At 39.2% G+C, this 19,533-nt stretch overlaps 1 protein-coding gene and 1 long non-coding RNA gene across 3 annotated transcripts; one reads left to right on the top strand and one right to left on the bottom strand.

The window, feature by feature from the left end:
- Positions 1–1,245: 1,245 nt before the first annotated feature.
- On the bottom strand, positions 1,246–3,869 carry LOC128457337 (uncharacterized). Its single transcript, XR_008341920.1, has 5 exons — positions 3,672–3,869; positions 3,403–3,452; positions 3,227–3,317; positions 2,986–3,110; positions 1,246–2,894 (listed from the first exon to the last, which is right to left on the bottom strand). It is a non-coding gene; the product is annotated as an uncharacterized LOC128457337 (long non-coding RNA).
- Positions 3,870–9,614: 5,745 nt separating this feature from the next.
- On the top strand, positions 9,615–15,988 carry rnf167 (ring finger protein 167). 2 transcript variants are annotated; one of them, XM_053441453.1, is made up of 11 exons: positions 9,615–9,726; positions 9,935–10,068; positions 10,753–10,837; positions 10,961–11,041; positions 11,131–11,268; positions 11,350–11,437; positions 11,535–11,625; positions 11,760–11,865; positions 12,766–12,859; positions 12,942–13,022; positions 13,540–15,988. In XM_053441453.1, exons 3-11 carry the CDS (start codon positions 10,760–10,762, stop codon positions 13,962–13,964), a joined length of 1,182 nt encoding a protein of 393 aa, XP_053297428.1. In that variant the 5' UTR covers positions 9,615–9,726; positions 9,935–10,068; positions 10,753–10,759; the 3' UTR covers positions 13,965–15,988. The 2 variants fall into 2 exon arrangements, with proteins under 2 accessions (XP_053297428.1, XP_053297430.1); XM_053441455.1 differs by lacking the exon at positions 9,935–10,068 and having other exon boundaries at positions 9,623–9,726.
- Positions 15,989–19,533: the final 3,545 nt, after the last annotated feature.

The following is a 19,533-nucleotide window of genomic DNA, read 5'->3' as shown; positions in this document are numbered from 1 at the left end:
ATGTGGTACAGTGATCCTGCCAGTTTCCTATGTTCTTCATTCAGAAATTACCCCTCATATCCACGTTCTTACATGGCAACCTGCTATTACAGAGAATACGGGAGACTTGATGTACGGATCGAGTTATAACTTCGAGAAGCTCATACAACTTTGGTATAGTGTTTGCTTTAGCTGGGTTATAGTATAGGTCTAACCTGGAGAAGACAAGTTTTCTAATATGTTGACTTGCCTGACCCAACTGCTGAAAAAGGCTTAATTTAACTGTTGATTGTGAAGAAACGATATGCCAATTACTATAACTAGAGCAGTGCCCATTCTATGTCTTTTGAATAGGCTGTTTGCTTGGTCTGTGGTGATGCTAGATGGAGAATCAATTTCTGTTCCCATTAGTGTGAATTCGCTGTTGTCAAGTTGGACAATGTAGCTTTGGGTTGATGATTCCCAGCTGCTGTTGCTATAGAGCGCTGGTCGTCTCTTTATTCTGTTTATTACAAATCGCGCTGAAATGGACATTGCACTTCCTTGGGATCTGAACGATACACATACCAGTGAGAAGCCAAAGAGATGAAAAGATGAAGATGTTTTTATTAGATAATGTGGCCTATCTGTTATTGTGAATGTGTGTGTTTGTATTTACATCTGCCTACTTAAGTACTTTCACCGATGAGTTACAGTATCAACCTGTGGCCATTACACAATACTTTGTTGAACTCAGTTGTACAATGCCATGTCCATTCTTTACTGTCTGTTTACAACGTATTGCACAATCCCTTCCCTGCATGGTGCTTAAAATAATTTCAGAGTTTATTATGTATCCCTTTTTTAATGTTTTTTATTTTAATACTTGCACCAACACATCACAGCAAAAATATGAATGTTAATAAACCTACTTGGCAATAAACAACCATTCTGATTGTGATGAAAAAGCAACCACATTGACATTTTTGACATTGTGTTTTGATCCAACAGGCTTCAATAATCAATTTTATATTCATTTAAGACAGGGCCGGTCCTGGCAATGTTGGCGCCCTAGGCGATATTTCAAATTGGCGCCCCCCCAACATACACACGCAAACTGTCATGCATCCCCAAGAAGTTTTGGACTGTATACAGATGCACACACAGGCAGACAAAATTGTAAGCTATAAAAAACAATAAAAAGATAGGTATCTTTTTAGTAGGTATTAGGTATTTCTGATAATCCATGATGCCAGGTACACGATCAAGATTCCCAGTTCCTGCCGCAGAAAAACAACCCAACATCATCAATGACCCACCGTCAGGCTTGACCTTGAGGATGGTATCCTTATTGTCATAAGCCTGGACTTTTGCATGCCAGACATACCGCTGGTCCATATGTCCAAAGAGTTCTAGTTTGGTTTCATCAATCCATAGAACTGTCACCCAAAACTCATTCTTCTTATCCAAATTCCTTCTGCCATATTCTAGTAGACTTTTGATGTTCCTTGAGGTCAAGAGCTGAGTGCGTCTTGGAAGTCCTTGTTTATTCAGTGCACGTCTTATAGTTGCCACTGAAGCGCTTGTACCAGCCTTCATCAGGTTGTCCTGAAGGTGTCTTGCAGGGTTTTCTCCTAGTTGTTCTGACTAAAGGCCAATTTATGCTTCTCCGTTTTGACGGACACGGACAGATAGGACCGCCTTCTTTGCCGTGGAACGCCCTCTCCGTGCCTCTCCGCGGCTCCACGGAGAGCTTTTCGTGCAGCTCTGATTTTTCTAACTACACGTCGGCATGGCGGAGAGCCTACGGATAGCACTTGGCTGTGATTGGTCCGCTAACGGCAGTATTTCGGAATAACATCATTTCCGGACCTCAAACTTCCTGTTTCATTTCCTATATCACAATAAACCCAAACACAACTACAATTCTACGATTAATGTGACAAGTGTGTTAAGCCAGCGGAGTTGTCCGGCTGACGGTGGCTGGTTAGAGCCCTGACGGCATGTGTGTACAATCACATACGGTTATAACGAACTTTCATAACAGCGCTAGCGACCTAGCCACCATGCTAACTGCGGTGGTAACTGTGAAAAAACATGCTGTCACGACTTTAATTCCACAGCTATCATGACACTGTTACTCAAACACCGACAGGTTAGAAGCAAACACTTGGTAGTAGTTAGTATCGGGAGTCCCTGCTGACTATGTGTGTGGAAGCTGGGGGGGAAGCTAGCTGCCGCCGCGGAGAGCAGGTGTAATCTAATTAGCATATGACTCAGGGCGAAGCCACTGCTGAGCCTCTCTCGATTCCCCATTGGAGGAAACCAACCCGGAAAGTCACTCGTGATCGGCTGGTAGAAGTGTTGCCATTGGTCACCCTGGGTCATTGCAGTACACACGTGGGGTAAACCCCTCCCACACAATATTAATAATAAAAATTAATATATAGTTGTTACTAGTAATATATATATATAATAAATCTTTATGTATTAGTAAGCCTTTACCAAAAGCAATGCAGTTAATTAAGACTAAACATTCATTCATGTGATGCTTGAAGTGAACATATTGTACAGGGAAGAAAAAACATGAACGAGGTATATGTTGAGTCAAAGGTTTATTTACATACAGCACAAATATTGTACAAACACAACTAGCCTAGCGAGCGAAAAGCTAATCAGGTGACGCTTGAAATGTCTCTTTGCAGCCTCTGGGTCATATGTTCTTTGTGGGACTCTGTCCGAATCTGCCCCAGTGTGTAGACATCTGTGGTGTGTAGACGTCTGTGGTGTGTAGACGTCTGTGGTGTGTAGACGTCTGTGGTGTGTAGCTGTGAGATCCAGTGTAGCCTCTAGTCTTATTTGAAGTGTGGCACACAGGTCGGTGAGCTCCTGGCTGTGGAAGGATGGATCCATGTCATCTGTCCCGCTTCAATCAGCTGTAAACACAATCAGTACAATTAGCACAGTTCAATGACAGCATACACCTGCATATGTATCTGAAAAATGATTTAATGAATCTAACCTTACCCTCTCCCTCTTTCTTCTCTGCCGACTCCTGAACTCCTCAATGCTGATGCAAGGTTTGTATGGATGAACCGGAAGCTCCTTCATACTGGCTCATAGTGGGTCTTAGTAAGTCATAGTAAGGGCAGCTGGAAAACAACATGAGTAACATGAGTTTATTATCAATAAACGGAAATAGCCTCGCTGCATCACCGTTGGAGGATCCACTGAAAAATTCCTAAAAAAATCCGGAACAGATACTTACGTACAATGGCGTCGTTTTCCCGCACTGCGAGAACTTTCAGCGAGTCTCGGCGTAATGAGCAGTGACTGCGTCATTGTGTGCGGGAATCAGGCTGTGAAAACACAACGATGAAAAAGATCAGATAAAGTAAAGCTGGAGGATGTATTTTAAACAGCACAGCACATCTTTATTTATACCCTCGCTCCGCCGGCCATTTTCATCAGAGCTGTGAAGAGACGGAAACTTCCTACAAAAATAAAAAAAACGAGAAAGGTTACGTTTATGAAAAAACTAACCGAGAACAAACTGTTCGATTTAATTAGTTCATACCTATTTAAACATGCACTAACTCCGCTAAAGCACTCGATGCTTTATTCTACTTTTAGCAACTGTCGCGCTAATCCCAGTGGTTCACACGTTTTTCAAATCTGAGTTAGCTTAGCAGTTAGCAATAGCTTCGCCTCACCTTAATTCAGGGACTGTGCGCCTGTCTTCTCCGCCTCGACTCCTCCACACCGGGCCCGCGGCTTTTATTTCCCACGCACTCATCTTCTCCTCCAGGGAAACAGTGTCGTGTCGACTTCAGCAAGTTATTTATCCCGAAAACAGAGTCACTCATACGGAACACACTTAACATGATCCTCTCATGTCTGCGGCAGACAGACTCTCTATTCACGAGGCTGTGATTGGACAATCCCATCAGGTGATGACGCAAACGACTGACGTCACTTCTTCAGAGTAAAGCTTCACAACTGTCCTTTTCATCTTAAAGCAGCGGTTAAAACAGCTTTTAAATTTAAATTTTATATGGGATGAGTATGTGACTGAGGACCCGTTTATTCTTTCTGGGTTTAAGCAGAGGTGTAAAAAGCACTGAAATATTGTACTCAAGTAAAAGTACCTTAACTTTGATGAAAATTTACTATGAGAACGTTGAACGCCAGGAGTGAAATTTTCATAGAGCGCCCAATGTGCTAGGGCCGGCCCTGTGAAGCGCAGTGATTCTCAAACTGTGTGGTGCATCTCACCGATGTGGCGCGGAGGCATAAAAGGTGGGGCGCGCGACCGGGAGGGGGAAATGCGAGGCGGAACTAATATTATAGCCGAACTAACGTGTTGACGTCCGCATCTCCTTAACGGTGGGGCAGTTAACAAATCGCTCTTTCGCCGTAGCCAGCGGTCGGCAACCCGTGGCTGGCTCTTCAGCCGCGGGTAGATCTTCAGCAGAGGTGTAAAGTAACGAATTACATTTACTCACGTTACTGTAATTGAGTAGTTTTTTTGTGTACTTTGTAATTTTTTGAGTAGTTCTTGAAATGGGTAATTTTACTTTTACTTAAGTAGATTTTGACAGAAGTATTGTACTTCGCTACATTGGAAATTATATCCGCTACTGAGTAAAAAAAAAAAAACATTGTTCAAGGTGCAAGGCAATTCTCACTGCAGTGGTAGATGCTGCATAGAGTGGATGACGTTCCCTAACGTGCACGTTCAACATATGAAAACTGATCGTAAAGCTCACTCTTCGCAAAAAATATGCGCGACATGCACAACACTGCACAGGGAGTCATAACTCTGCAGATATCTTTATGGAAAGCCAGTAGAAGTTTGGAGCTTACACGACACAGACACATCATATCCAACATCATTTCTGCCTGTTGAGAGGATTGCTGGTAGATGTGTGGTTAACACATCCACTGTGCATTTAACCAGCACAATTGAAAAAGTGATTGTAATCATGCCACTCTGCTGAAATAATGTGAATCGTTTAAAAAAAAACTCATAGCATTGATTTTGCTCGTGGTATACAATGTAATTAATTATAGCACACTTACTTACTTAAGATCAATTTACAATTTCAGGTTTTATATTTATTTTAAGCCTAGGGTACTTACTCCAGATAGTTTAGAAAAAGGTGTTATCTGCTCCGAGGGAAACTATCCTGATTTGCATTTCTAAAGCGCAGAGCATTGGCATTTGCATGTGAAAGCCTCCACCTAGGCTTAGGAGAAGGGGGGTCACCTCCCAACATTCTCAGGCTTGTAAAACGTCAAGACACTGGTAACAGAAATTTCTCCAAGAATTTCCTATGACATTTACTGGCACAAATTCTTCTTTTCATGCAGTGAAAGGGGTTGAATAATTGTGACATGGCTATCTTAACAAAATATACTGTTACACACATACAACATCATGCATTTTCTGTGTTGATTTTATGTATCACTCAACTAATAAAGAAGGCATCTGAAGCAGAATCTTGCTCTTTGACAGAGCACATTGCTTAAGAGGGAAGCTGACAGGAAATATACTTGGTTTTATTGGACTATTAGCACATCAACTCCATCTATCTCTCATGCTATGCCTTGATGTGTTGTTTCTCCGCTTCCTTTGAACTATCCCTCCATTTTATGTCCCTTCAGAGTGTCTGGTCGCACCTCAAAACCTTCTGGAGCTGTTTGCTGATATTGGCACAGAAGCTCATTGTGTTAATAGTTTGATTTTATAATTTTTTCAAATTTATTTGAAATTACTTTTTGATGCGACCCACTTAAATACTGTAACTGGCTTTACAGCTGACAATGATGCACCTATAAACAATACACTGTTACACAAGTACAGTTCTTTTTTTTAAATCCATTCTCACATTTCATAATTCATACTTGGCCTCCAGAAAGTTAGTTAATGTGCAAAGACAAGTGATAGGAATCCAAACCTGTTATAAACCTGACATAGCACACCTACACTTTGACAAGTGCATGCTTTATTAAAACTATTTCAGATAATTGAATTTCTACTGATGCATGTTAAAATGATTTACTTATTTGTTTTGGGTTTTTAAGCTATATTAGGCTTAAGGTGTAAACAGAGACAGTTTCTCTGTTTGAGAAGGAAATTCTCTTCTTCTAATATTAATGCTTTATCTACATTCTTCTAATAGACCTGTAGTTTATCTACTTGACGGTTACTAAGAGGTCTTTTAACAGCTCATTTGTTTTGAATACTCAAGTATCTACCATCGCTACAGCTGTGTACCCATCATCCATATTGTGTTGTGTACGACTTTGAAGGAAATTTTCTCCTGTTAGTACAAAACTTTTGTGTCGCTTGTACTGCATGCAGTGGAAATAATTTAAATTTTCACCCTGACACAGTATGCTTGTTGCACACAGAGTACGAAAGGAGATGTGTTGGTCGTAACATTTAAACCAGGATGCTGTGCTCTCAACGCATACTGCATGTGACTATGCAGTATTCTTTCATTAGCAAAGCTCATTCAGTACAGCTGTGGCCAAAAGTTTTGAGAATGACACAAGTATTGGTTTTAAGAAAGTGTGTTGCTTCAGTGTTTTTAGATATTTTTATCAGATGTTAGTAAGTGTCAAAAGATTTTATTGACAATTACATTGAGTTCATGCAAAGAGTCAATATTTGCAGTGTTGACCCTTCTTTTTCAAGACCTCTGCAATTCACCCTGGAATGCTGTTGATTAACTTCTGGGCCACATCCTGACTGATGGCAGCTCATTCTTGCATAATCAATGCTTGGAGTTTGTCAGAATTTGTGGCTTTTGTTTGTCCACCCGCCACTTGAGGATTGACCACACTTTCTCAATGGGATTAAGGTCTGGGGAGTTTCCTGGCCATGGACCGAAAATGTTGATGTTTTGTTCCCCGAGCCACTTAGTTATCACTTTTGCCTTATGGCAAGGTGCTCCATCATGCTGGAAAAGGCATTGTTCGTCACAAGACTGTTCTTGGATGGTTGGGAGAAGTTGCTCTCAGAGGATGTTTTGGTACCATTCTTTAATCATGGCGGTGTTCTTAGATACAATTGTGAGTGAGCCCCCTCCCTTGGCTGAGAAGCAACCCCACACATGATTGGTCTCAGGATGCTTTACTGTTGGCAAGACACAGGACTGATGGTAACGCTCACCTTTTCTTCTGCGGACAAGCTTTTCTCCAGATACCGAAAACAATCTGTAAGGGGATTCATCAGAGAAAATGACTTTACCCCAGTCCTCATCAGTCCAATCCCTGTACATTTGGCAGAATATCAGTCTGTCCCTGATGTTTTTCCTGGAGAGAAGTGGCTTCTTTGCGGCTCTTCTTGACACCAGGCCATCCTCCAAAAGTCTTCGCCTCACTCTGCATGCAGATGCACTCACACCTGCCTGCTGTCATTCTTGATCAACCTCTGCACTGGTGGTGCCCCGATCTCGCAGCTGGATCAGCTTTAGGATACGGTCCTGGCACTTGCTGGACTTTCTTGGACGCCCTTACGCCTTCTTCACAACAATTGAACCGCTTTCCTTGAAGTTCTTGATGATCAGATAAATGGTCGATTTAGGTGCAATCTTACTAGCAGCAACATCCTTGCCTGTGAAGCCCTTTTTTGTGCAAAGCAATGATGACTGCACGTGTTTCCTTGCAGGTAACCATGGTTAACAGAGGAAGAACAATGATTTCAAGCACCACCCTCCGTTTAAAGCTTGCAGTCTCCAATTTTGTCTCTATCAGGATGACAGAGTGATCTCCAGACTTGTCCCGGTCAACACTCTCCCCCTGTGTTAACAAGAGAATCACCGACATGATGTCAGCTGGTCCTTTACTGGCAGGGCTGAAATGCAGTGGAAATGTATTTTTTTCATTCTCATGGCAAAGAGGGACTTTGCAATTAATTGCAATTCATCTGATCACGCTTCATAACATTCTGGAGTATATACAAATTGTCATCATAAAACCTGAGGCAGCAGACTTTGTGAAAATGAAGATTTGTGACATTCTCAAAACTTTTGGCCACGGCTGTACAACAGCTGGAGTGCAGAGGAACCCTGCAGCCAGCAGGGGCAATCTCAGGACATCACATTGATGCAACAGACTGTGATTCTTGAAAGGCGTCAGAAGTCAAGGCTGGAAACTACTGGATTATTCTCTAACAATAGGTTTTTAAAGCATGTTAAATCATCCAGTATCTAAAATCCAAAAATATAAAAGTAACTTTTAAGTAAGGCTGTCAAATATATGTAGTAAAATAGAAAATATTTTCAAAAGCAGCATAGAATGACACGGACACAAACACACTCGATAATTTGTCCATCTTCTTATTATGCTTAGTTCCACAATGAAAACAGCAGGCGGTTTGGCCTAGTCGGTAGAGTGGAAGGTCTCCAGTAAGATGGCCCTAGGTTCAATCCCCACTCTCTCTGATCATCATGTGGTAATATGATGAACTATTAAAATTGGCAGTGAATTCAATCACTTATTAAATGCAAAAATCTTATACTATAGTATAAGATGTAAACTTAAATAAAAAAAATTCTTTAATTAATTTAAATGTACATATATGTAAACTTAAATTAATTAAAGAAAAAATTAAAATTTAATTAAATCAATAAAAAAATTGTTTGCAATTCCTGAGCAATGGGCATCTTCGCAGGATGTGCGCAATGGGCTTCTGCGCAGTGGATGTGTGCGCGCAGTTCTCTCTGTGAAGATCGGTCAATGTCAAAGTGTTCAAGGGGTCTCGGGGGCAGCGTTTAGCCATTTTACCACGCCCATTGAAAATTCCTCCAGAATCCATAAATTTTCACCACTGTCGACTTTTCTGCAAATTATGGTAAGAATTTGAGCATGCTAAAGCCCTCAAAAAGCCAATTAATTTGCCTGCAAAATAATAATAATAATAAATAAAATTTCAATACGGCCTCACTGTTTGTCTAACAGTGCTCGGGCCCTAATAAATCAAATAGTGTGAAATTTGTATCCCTCTCTCAGTCCATCACTTTGATTCAGATTAAAAGATTTCTGGTGAAGGATATCTCATGAATGCTAAAGAGCATTAGAGTGAAGTGTAATTTCCCTATTTTAAATCGGAAAGAGTTTGAATTGTAGTGCTGGCTCATCCTGTGGCCCAGGGCCAGGGGCAAATTATGCTGGTCTTCACAGGTGACTGACCTACGCAAACCTATAGCCTCCACCCCCCCACAGGAGATTATGTGCTTGTGTGTGTGCGTGTGGCCGCGGCGTTTCCCGGTTCTTCCCCGCACTACGCTGCCGATGCGAACATTCCAAGTATTTAATATGGGCGAGGAAAGGAGGCGGACCGCTTTTCGCGGCGTTCCCGGTGCTGCCGGTGCGTCCCGGGGTTAGAGGATGATGGTGTGACGTTACTGTATTGATTTACAATTCATGTGGCACGTCATGATAAATCAGTCTCTTGTGCCGCCCTCTCGGCCACTGCGCCCGAGGCAACCTCCTGTGTCGCCTGTACCAGGAGCTACCCCTGATTTAAAACACGTGTTGCTCAACACGCACGGAAAATCATGCCTGTGCACCATGTATAGCAACGAGATTATGTCTGTGTGTCCGTCTAGCCGCCAGTGGCGCTGTCGTGGTTGCTGCTTAGTCACCCTGCCTCAAACGGCGCGAAGAAGACGCAGAAACAAGAAGCAAAAACAAACCACAGGAAAACACAAACAGAGCCGCAGCTAGCTAGTGCAAGTTTTGGGGAACAAAGGCAGAGTAAGTCATTTCCAGTGTACAAAATATGTTTTTATTTAATATACTTCTGCAGTAGTACGACATAATATATACAGACCATCACGAATACAAAGAGTAATCTGTCGCGGAGTCGGTTTATCGTAAATGCTGCCTATCATCTGCTAGCACCAACCAGCTAGCTAACGTTAATCCTTCTAGCCTCTGCCGGTTTGTTCTTGTGGATTTATAGGATTGTGGAGAAGAGAACGTGGGACACTGATCAACTTCTACCGATTATACACGATGACATGTCAAACACCTAAGTGAGACAAGTGGAAAAACCTTAAATCATCTCCACGGCGCCGACATTAGCAGGATACTAAGGTGGGAAGTTAACGACACAACAACAACGACGACATCGACTATGTTGTGTGTTGTGATTTTTTACAAAATTTAACAAGTTATGTCAGGTTTATTATCGTGACAGAACAATACAACAGCAGCCAAGTAATTCAACTTAGCAGGTACACTTAAAGTTGCTACGTCGATTAAACTGGTTTTTGGTTTGATATGAAACCAGAGTAAAGGCACATCTAACCAGAACTGGGGTCTAGGTTCATATTTCGTAGACTTCAACAATGTTATTTATGATCAATTACCTGGTAGGGGCTAGAGCATATATAGTGAGTATTGTAGTGGTCACAGATTGTACTATAACCTCGTAAAGTGGTAAATTGTCAGTAATATTAGTTGGTTTTTGTTAGCAATTTACAGAGTGAGCATCAAGAAACAATTTCGCACAGTGCACGCATCGTTTTATCAGTTAAAGTCCATACTTATGAGGACATGTGCCATTAAGCAGGAAAGTACATGTTGATGCATGCTGATGAGACATTTACTTATTTGCATATTTCTGTGCATACAACACAGTTTCACCACTTGAATTGTCACTTGTATTTCTATGTTAATGCTGTATTCCAACTGCAAGATCAGTTTAACATGAGGCATTTGAAACATTTCCCCTCTGGTCATGATTTATAAAGTTGTATCTCTTGCACAATCGTTTAGCGCAAGGATGGTGCAACTGAATGTCGCCGTACTGGTTTTCTGCAGCGTCCTGGTGCCGTCACCCGCACTTGCCTACATTTATGCAGTAAGTACTCCAGGAGATTTAGCTCATGAACTTTGATAATCCTTTTGGAATACATTAAATATAACATGACAAATGATCTTATAAAGGATTTCATTGACATTATGTATGTATTTTTTTCCCCAGCATTATGACAATATGACCTCCATGTTGTTTGAGGACCTTCCTGCCTTGTTTGGATCTCCACTTCCTAAGGATGGGTTAATGGTGAGAGTAGACTTTTAGAGAAAATAAAAATGCTAAATAACCTTGATCAGAGTCTTTAATTGTGATGTTTTTTTTCTTTTGTGTGTAAGGGAATTATGGTGGATTCCCGTCCACTTAATGGCTGCACAGCAATAGACCCTCCACCTCCATTGCCACCATCATTTGATGCCAATACCACCAAAATCATTGTTCTCATCAGACGCTATGATTGCAACTTTGACATAAAGGTCAGTGATGTTAGAGTAGCAACGGATATGTTGTAGTGTCTTTGATGCAAAGTGGTCTAAAAGCGTGCATTTGGTTTTCAGGTCTTGCACGCACAGCAAGCTGGATACAATGCTGCAATCATTCACAACATGTATTCTGACACTCTGCTCAATATGAACTACAGCAATGGTAATTCTGCTTTTATAAGATTTACATTATTTTTATATTCTGTTACCATCTTACTAAACTGCTTACAATTAAAATCTTCTATGTTCTTAATTTTCAGAAACTATTGCAGAGGAGATTGAGATCCCATCAGTCTTCACCAGCTACTATGCTTCCCAAATTCTCAGAAATTTTATAATTCCAGAACAAGGGTAAGTGAAAACACTTTAATACAAAAATATGAAACTGTAATCTTGAAGTTTTAAGTTCAAGAGCTTTACAGTGTTTATTGTACATAAGAGAAAAGTTGGAATGTGATTGATTATTTATTTTTCTCGGTCTGCAGGGCCTATGTGATCCTCAAACCAGAGTTTTCTTTTCCATTGTCGTACTACCTTATTCCCTTCACTGGAGTAGTTGGCATGATCATTCTTGTGATGTGTGTTGTCTTAGTAAGTATGCACAAAGCTTTCTACTTGACATTCATTATGTTATACATTCTTTAAAATCCCCTTTTTGATTTTCATTTGACTCAAACTCAAAAGACAAGGGCTAAATAACATAAATTTGGATGATGGTTATCAGAGGGGAGCATAGAGTGTGCTTCTGTGTATAAAATAATGACTTAACATGATTTCAGCCACATTTTTTCATATGTTTTTTTCTCGCCCTAATAAGAATTCCAGAAGTCTGTCAATCTTACAGTTAATACGAAGGGGAATTCAATTGTTTATATCTATAATAACATTAATTATGTATGATCATTATTTAACACTCAAAGTAATAATTATAATTATCAATCATCTAATTATGTTATCGTATATTTTAAGTCTATTGTTATATCGCTACTACAAACTCAATTCTATTCATAAAGTGTTAATTATGATAATGTTAATACATTTATCCAGACAAACTACACCTCCCATGTTTATTTTACGCTTTTATAGAACAGTCTCACCTGGTCCAATATTGAAGGATGGTCATGGCTTATCTGGCAACCATAGAAGCATCCACTTATATATGTGTTCTCAACTATCCTCTACTATATCATAAACTATTTACTGTCAAAACTCCACTTCCTGGTTTCAAAAGCACCACACCCTACAAGTTTGAAGATCAGATGAGCAGTTGTTGAAAAAAATCAAAAGACAGTCAGACACAAATCTGGATTTCTTATCCCATTATAAACATTATATGATCCTCGAAAACTTTTTTTCTTTCATATTTGTCATTTACTGACTGACTATAACAGCTGGGGTCAATAAACTCAAAAAACAAATACATCCATGCAAGTAGAATGTTAGAATAGTGTAATTCTCAGGCCACAAGTAACCTTGTCATTTTGCTTTCAGATTGTACGATGTGTGCGCTACAGAAAAAGGCTAAGGAAAAACCGTTTGTCCAAGGAACAGCTGAAGCGGATTCCAACCCACAGGTTCAGGAAAGGTAACACGATTATTATAATTATTATTGTTAATAATGATTCTCTTACATTTGAATGAATTAACTTATGACTTCTATGTTTCAGGGGATGACTATGATCTTTGTGCAATATGTTTGGATGAGTATGAAGAAGGAGACAAGCTGCGAGTTTTACCCTGTTCCCATGGTAAATAATTACTACTTTGATATCATGTTATTACATGGATTACAATTCTTAGTTGCTTTGCCAGAGTCTTTGAGATCGCAGGTTGTTAGAAAAGTAAACCGAAAGTTAATGGCCCCAAAGCAAATTTTTACCCATAAGCTAAGACTAACTACAAATTGTTTGTCAACATCCTCAGTCTATAAGGGAAACTTGGCTTGTGAGAAAACACACATGGACATTTCACCTCTCATGCCAATTTCCAAATATAAAATTTATACCAAAATATTTTACATCATCTACTCAGTTGAGAAAAAAACCTGATTCAAAGCAATGTTCCTCAAATCTATAAATACCCATCTGCATATACTGGTAGTAATTATGTCTGGTTGGCAAAAGAAAAGCTGTAATAGCAAGTAGCAAAGTATTTGGAAACTTTCTGTTCTTACACAGTTTATGCACATTTTATTTTCCACTTATCTTTTGTACATTTATACTCCTTGTGTTTTGTTAATCATTTTCTCAAAAATCTGCTTCTCAGCCTATCACTGCCAGTGTGTCGACCCGTGGCTCACACAGTCCAAGAAGACGTGTCCCGTGTGCAAACAGCGCGTCACTCGAAACAACACAGAGCACTCCGAGTCGGAGTCTGAGGAAGACACTGGAGGACGTGGGGTGGAGGAAGGGACAGAGGGCGAGGCAGACTCGGAGCGTACTCCTCTGCTCCGGCCCTCCAACCCATGTTCCCCCTCTGGGAGCCCAGGAGCATATTCAGCCACCACCACCACTACCACGGCCCAATGCATCGCCTCCCCTGCTCACTGCGACTTTCCCATCCTGGGTTATGAAGGCTACCGGTCCCCTGACGAGGACACAGACTCAGAAAGCGATGACGCAGGAGAGGACAGGCATCACACTGATGATGACACTGCTCAGCTCATTGATAGAGATACAGTGGAGGTCTGATGGCTGGAACTTAGCTGCAATGAGATTACTTAGTTTGATCTGAAAAAGGGTTTCTGTCATCAAACGTGGTTTTATCACTGTATAATTAAAAATAGCTTGCGTATTCATAACAGGAACGTTCACTCATTAAACACAGGAGGTCTGTTTGTTAGAGTCAAAGTACATGCAGCAGCTGAACTGATCAGAACAGCTCACTTCTCTACACTCTTTCCCTCTGGCACTTCCCTATTAGCTAGCAGACCTCCCTTTTTTTATTGCATGCTGTAATTCATAACTTGACCACAGCAGATGACCTAACCATTAGTGCTGCACAAAATGAACGGGCCACTTTCAGTAAACGTCCACTCCAGTAAAGGCTCATGTAGACAAAGCCTTTGTAACCAAATGGGAGGAATTCTGTGCTCACACTTTATGTGGATCTTCTAGGTTCTCTGTGTAAGTTATGTCATTTTAAAGACTCTTTTCTGAATGTTAACCTTTTTATATATATATATATATATATATTGACAGTCCTTATACACTTTAGGACGTGAAAGTGGAGGAGGAAATGTTTTTCTTTATTTTATCTTTTAATCGCTTTTAGCTTTGTTTTACATGTCTTGACGCTATATTTCAATTTTTTTGAAATGTCAGATTTTTCTCAAATTCCCCATGCAATTACGCCAGATTAGATAATTGCAAAGATGTTATACATTTCTGCCGCTTTTACGTTATTATCAATACTATGGCGAAGTCTGTTAAAATTTGTTCTATTTTAGCTTTATCCAGTTTGTCAAGTTGAATAAACTCAGGTTTATAGCAACAGACAAAAGTTCAGTGGGTGTTGTAAATATATAACATAGTGAGAATTAATGGGTTTTAAGATTTTTCTGGTAAAATACAGATTCATGTATATTTAATGAACATGTTTCCGTTTTTATACGCAATAGAATGATAACATGTTAATAACGGTGAGACCCTGAAAAAAAGAGCATTGCCTTATATTGGCCTTGATGTACATGTGTGTAAGTAAATGTTTGGAAATTGAAGGGACAGGAATTACACTCCTTTGCTTTCCATGAGAAAACCTGTGTTTCCACATGTTTAGTGCGAGTAATGCCGTAGATAAGCAGCATCAACTGGCACCTGAAAGCTCCATGGCTTTCTCTCTCTTCTTTATGAAGGACCTGGTTTGTGTCGATGCTGTTGATTCATTTAAAGACCAGAAAAAATGGTAAACTTGCAAAGTGAATTCAGCCAAACTCTGTCACTTCTCCAAGTAAATGTATAACTGCATCTGCAATTATTATTTTGAACGTTAGACTATAAAGCTCTTCCTTATTGCTGAGATCATTTGAGCAGTGTTTCCTCTGTATTCAGTTAATGATGCACCAAGAGTCCGAGAGAAAAATCACAGTCGGAAGTGTAATTTTATGTCACTCCGATCAATAACTGAGTGCTCCAAGCTTTTTAAGAATGCTATTATCGATTGGAATAACATGCCATACTGTATCACCTCAAATTGAACTTGGACTTATTCCCGGAAAGGAAAAAAAACATTGTACGGTTCATATGATGATAAATCTTTAATAAGTTGCATTTTAATGTGTGAGAGCTAGAGCAGGGAATCAGTAGGACTGTAAAATATCCATCATGTATTTCACTGCTGATTGATTAAAAGACTCCACGCTATCATGGATTTGTTTCGATTTGTTAGCAATAGTCTGTATTGTTAAGTAGAACTGCCGTTCTCCTATATTTGTAGTCTGCTTACACTCATTCATACTGTACATTTCTTTGCTTTTCTCAACTTTGGGGACTGTTAACTGAAGCAAATGGAAAAATGTAATAACTAAACTCATCTCTTAGAATGTGCCTAGTTTATCAAACTTCAACAATAAATGTTCGGTGTCACAATGTGGAACGTAGGCTGCGTTTACTTTGTGGTGCCATCTGTTTGTCTTGTCGAGAAATTGTAAATAACACTGGCCTTGTTAAGGCCTATTGACACATGATTCTTCGTAATAAATCTATTACACAACAAAGTGGTATGTTATGTATACGTTTGAAATTTTTTCATGTTTACAAGTAAATAGTAAAGCTAGAAAAACATGATTACATACATGCTACAATTACAGAATTTAATCTATGAAATACACTTACCCTAATCTACTTTCTTGCAACACATTTCTTGCAACATCTGCAAGAAAGTATCTTGCAGATGTGGTGCTCTGACTCCAACAGTTTGATGAAATTGTGCACTAACAAGAAGACAATACCTAAACTAAGCTCATTGTTACATCGTTTATCCCCAATGGGAAATTATTTTCAGTAAAGTAATCTCCCAAACATGAAAGGTCATTTTTGAAAGAGCTACAAAACATTTGGATGTATTACAGAATATATTGTCAGTGAACGTGCTGTTGTTCTGACATCTGATCACGGAGGGGAATTATCTGAAGTTTTTAGATGTAGTTTCACTATCTTATCCAACCCCTGCTGCCACTGTTGAGCCATAATGAAGAACAGGTTGTTAATACTAATGAAAAAACCAAGACTCACTTAGGAAAAATCTTCTGGGTTTTAATTCATAGTCGTTGATGCCCCTGTCATCAGCTTCACAGTTACAAATGAGTAGGGACATGGTGCTGAACTTTACCTGTTTCCTAATATACTCATTAAAGAATCGCGGGGACAAACTATTGTATAACACAACGGCAGGTTAGTGTATATATGTAATCTGAATCAATCTGTTGACAATGTAAAGTTGTTTAGCGTGATTAAAGGTTTTACATTTGTTCATTAGGGCCCGAGCACTGACAGGCACTGACAGACAGTGAGGCCCTATTGAAATTGTAAGGATTATTATTATTATTTTTTAGGCAATTGAATTTGGCTTTTTGAGGGCTTTAACATGCTCAAATTCTTTAAAAAATTTGCAGAAGCATGCGTCGGCCTTAAGCGATGAGTCCACGTCGAGAATTGAGGAGCTGGTAGCCAAACAGCGCACAACTAAGACGGCCAAGAAATTTAGCAGGGTTGGTGTCGGCTACTTATCGAACCGCTCCCGTCACCATTCCCCCTTGTGATGCTTCCTCATTTCTATATATTTTTTGTACATTTTTAAATAAACCAATAGTCTTTATTAATTATCATTGGTGGTGAGTGATAAGGGATTAGTACCACTAATTAATTTGGCATAAAGAGATATTATATTCTATAGTTTTTAAGTCGTCGGATGAAAGAGCTTATGTGAATACTTTGGTCTTTTCAGAGCTTTTTCACTGACATAGCCTATACAGAGTTCCCTGCCTTTGTGCTCAGGGGTCGTTAATATAAAAGGTTCCCAGAGCTGATGTATTCAGTCTTTTGAATCCCCCATCACCAGCTCCAAATTTCTATTATTCAGCTTCACCTTTTAATGTGCTTCTAATAACCCCACCTGCTGCTTTGAAGAAAACCTGGGTTCTTTTTCAGCTGGATAAACATTTTTAAACTACAGGTATAGGGTTATGTATCCGGAAGGTTAGCCATTAGCGTAATAATGTCAGGCTTTAGGCTTTAGGCTAATGTGTTTCTTTAAGCTGGTTCCATACAGGCTGAGAAATAAATATAGCTGCACAGCGACATGACCTCACATTAGTGAATACCTAAAGCACTCTGGCAGGATTCTTCAACCCTTGAGCTTGATTTTGGTGCACAGCATTTTGAAAGTAATACAAATATACAGTGTGAGGAAAGATGCCTGGATCACTGCCATCATACTCCTCTGTAATGAGATCATCCGTTTTACTATTCTTGACTCTATCTTTATTTTTGCGACTGGATTGCAAGGAGACTACTCAAGATGAGGTAAGATTAAAAAAAGTATTTGAAAATAGTCTATAATCTCTCAATTTAAATCATAATGATTAATTTATTAAATCTCTACTCTTAAAAAACCAAACAAACCAAGAAACTTTTATATATAATTTTATAACTTATATTAATCATATATATTTTTTTCAAGATGGAGAAAATTGTGAAATTATTAGTTAAATTCCATCTAAAAATGGATCATTACATTTTACATCTGTGTTGTGTTTTAAAACTCACCTGAATTTTGTACTTGAATGAAAAGTTTACCAAATTTCGATTCAATGGAATTCGTTCCATTCTTTTTGCCATTGTGTGTAGTTTGTAAAATCTTTAGTTTAATTAATTAATGCTTTTGTCTCTGAATTGTCAAATGTAGCCTTTTGTGTTCTTACAATTAACAATAGTGATGTTAAAATTAAGAATGAAATGAAGTTATACAACTATATATAAGAATGAAGTAACACTGTTGTAGCTTTGTATAAGAATGAAGTAACACTGTATACAATATCAATATTCACAGGTATTTTTGGATAGACCTTACCACCTAATATCCAGTCCTTTGGAAGCCAGCTTTGGATCCCAAGGAGACTATTCCTTCCCACAGCAAGTGGAATCTGCATTTATCACAGAGAATGAATTGCAAACGACTCAAGTGTGGCCACGTGCAATCCGCAATTATATGAGGCACCAGTTGAGGTTCCGAGGACGGACAAAGAAAAGCATGAAAAAGGGACATACTTAGCAGTTTACTGGATATGAAAAAGATCACAGTAAATAAGTACAATTAATCCATCTAAATATTGTGCAAATACCAAATCCTTTTTCTGTGTTGTTTTTATTCCTCTCCTCTGCTGTCAAAAAAAGTAAAGTAAGAAAGATCTCAATAAAGATTTATTTTACCCAATATTAAAAAGATCCATGGATGAGTATTCTCAATTATTTTGGATAGTTTTTTGCATATGGACTTTCATCACTTCAGTATATTCTCAGCATATAGCTCCACACACCGACTGAACAGCCACACCACGCACACACAATGTCCTCAAGATGGGGCCAGACAGCATCTTCCGCAGACGGCTCCATAGAGCAGAATAAAAGGCCTTTATGAAATGGCAGAAAATCATTTAAACAATTAAAGGAGATGCTGGTCAATGGATTAGTATTTTCCTCTCCTGGCTGTAAAGGTTGAAATGTTCAACAGCATTTGGTCATTCTGAGATCATGACTCCACAGAACTCACTGTCAAAAGTGTCATGTGCCTCTCACAGCAGATACTTTTGACTTGTCTAGTGTTAATAACATTAATGATGGCCCAAGTGAGCCATGACAGCATGAACCATACCAGAACCCTGAAAGTGAAACAGCTGTGAGGAAATTCAGCCGATGTTTATCAGTGGTTCTCTTTCTGTGACATGTCAGAAAATGGCTTTGTAGAAAGAGGCCTATTTGGAAAATGATATGTATATATTCAAATGTTTATAGCATTTATGTAAAGCTTGATATTTCTAATGGAGTAAACATAGTAATATATTGCAGTTACAACTCAACAATTTCTCGATTTTCCCTTATGAATTAACATTTTCTGTTTGAATTTCATTTCCAGGTAAAATGGTCTCCCTTGCCTCCTATCACATTTTCCTTAATTCCATCGGGGAATTATTGCCTAATATTCTCCCCCTACATAATAGACATAATTGTTTGTGGTTTGCATTTAAATAATATTTCCTTTCGA

The sequence above is a fragment of the Pleuronectes platessa genome, chromosome 15, assembly GCF_947347685.1.
Source record: "Pleuronectes platessa chromosome 15, fPlePla1.1, whole genome shotgun sequence".
Taxonomy (NCBI): domain Eukaryota; kingdom Metazoa; phylum Chordata; class Actinopteri; order Pleuronectiformes; family Pleuronectidae; genus Pleuronectes; species Pleuronectes platessa.
This window is presented reverse-complemented; position numbering and strand designations above follow the sequence as displayed.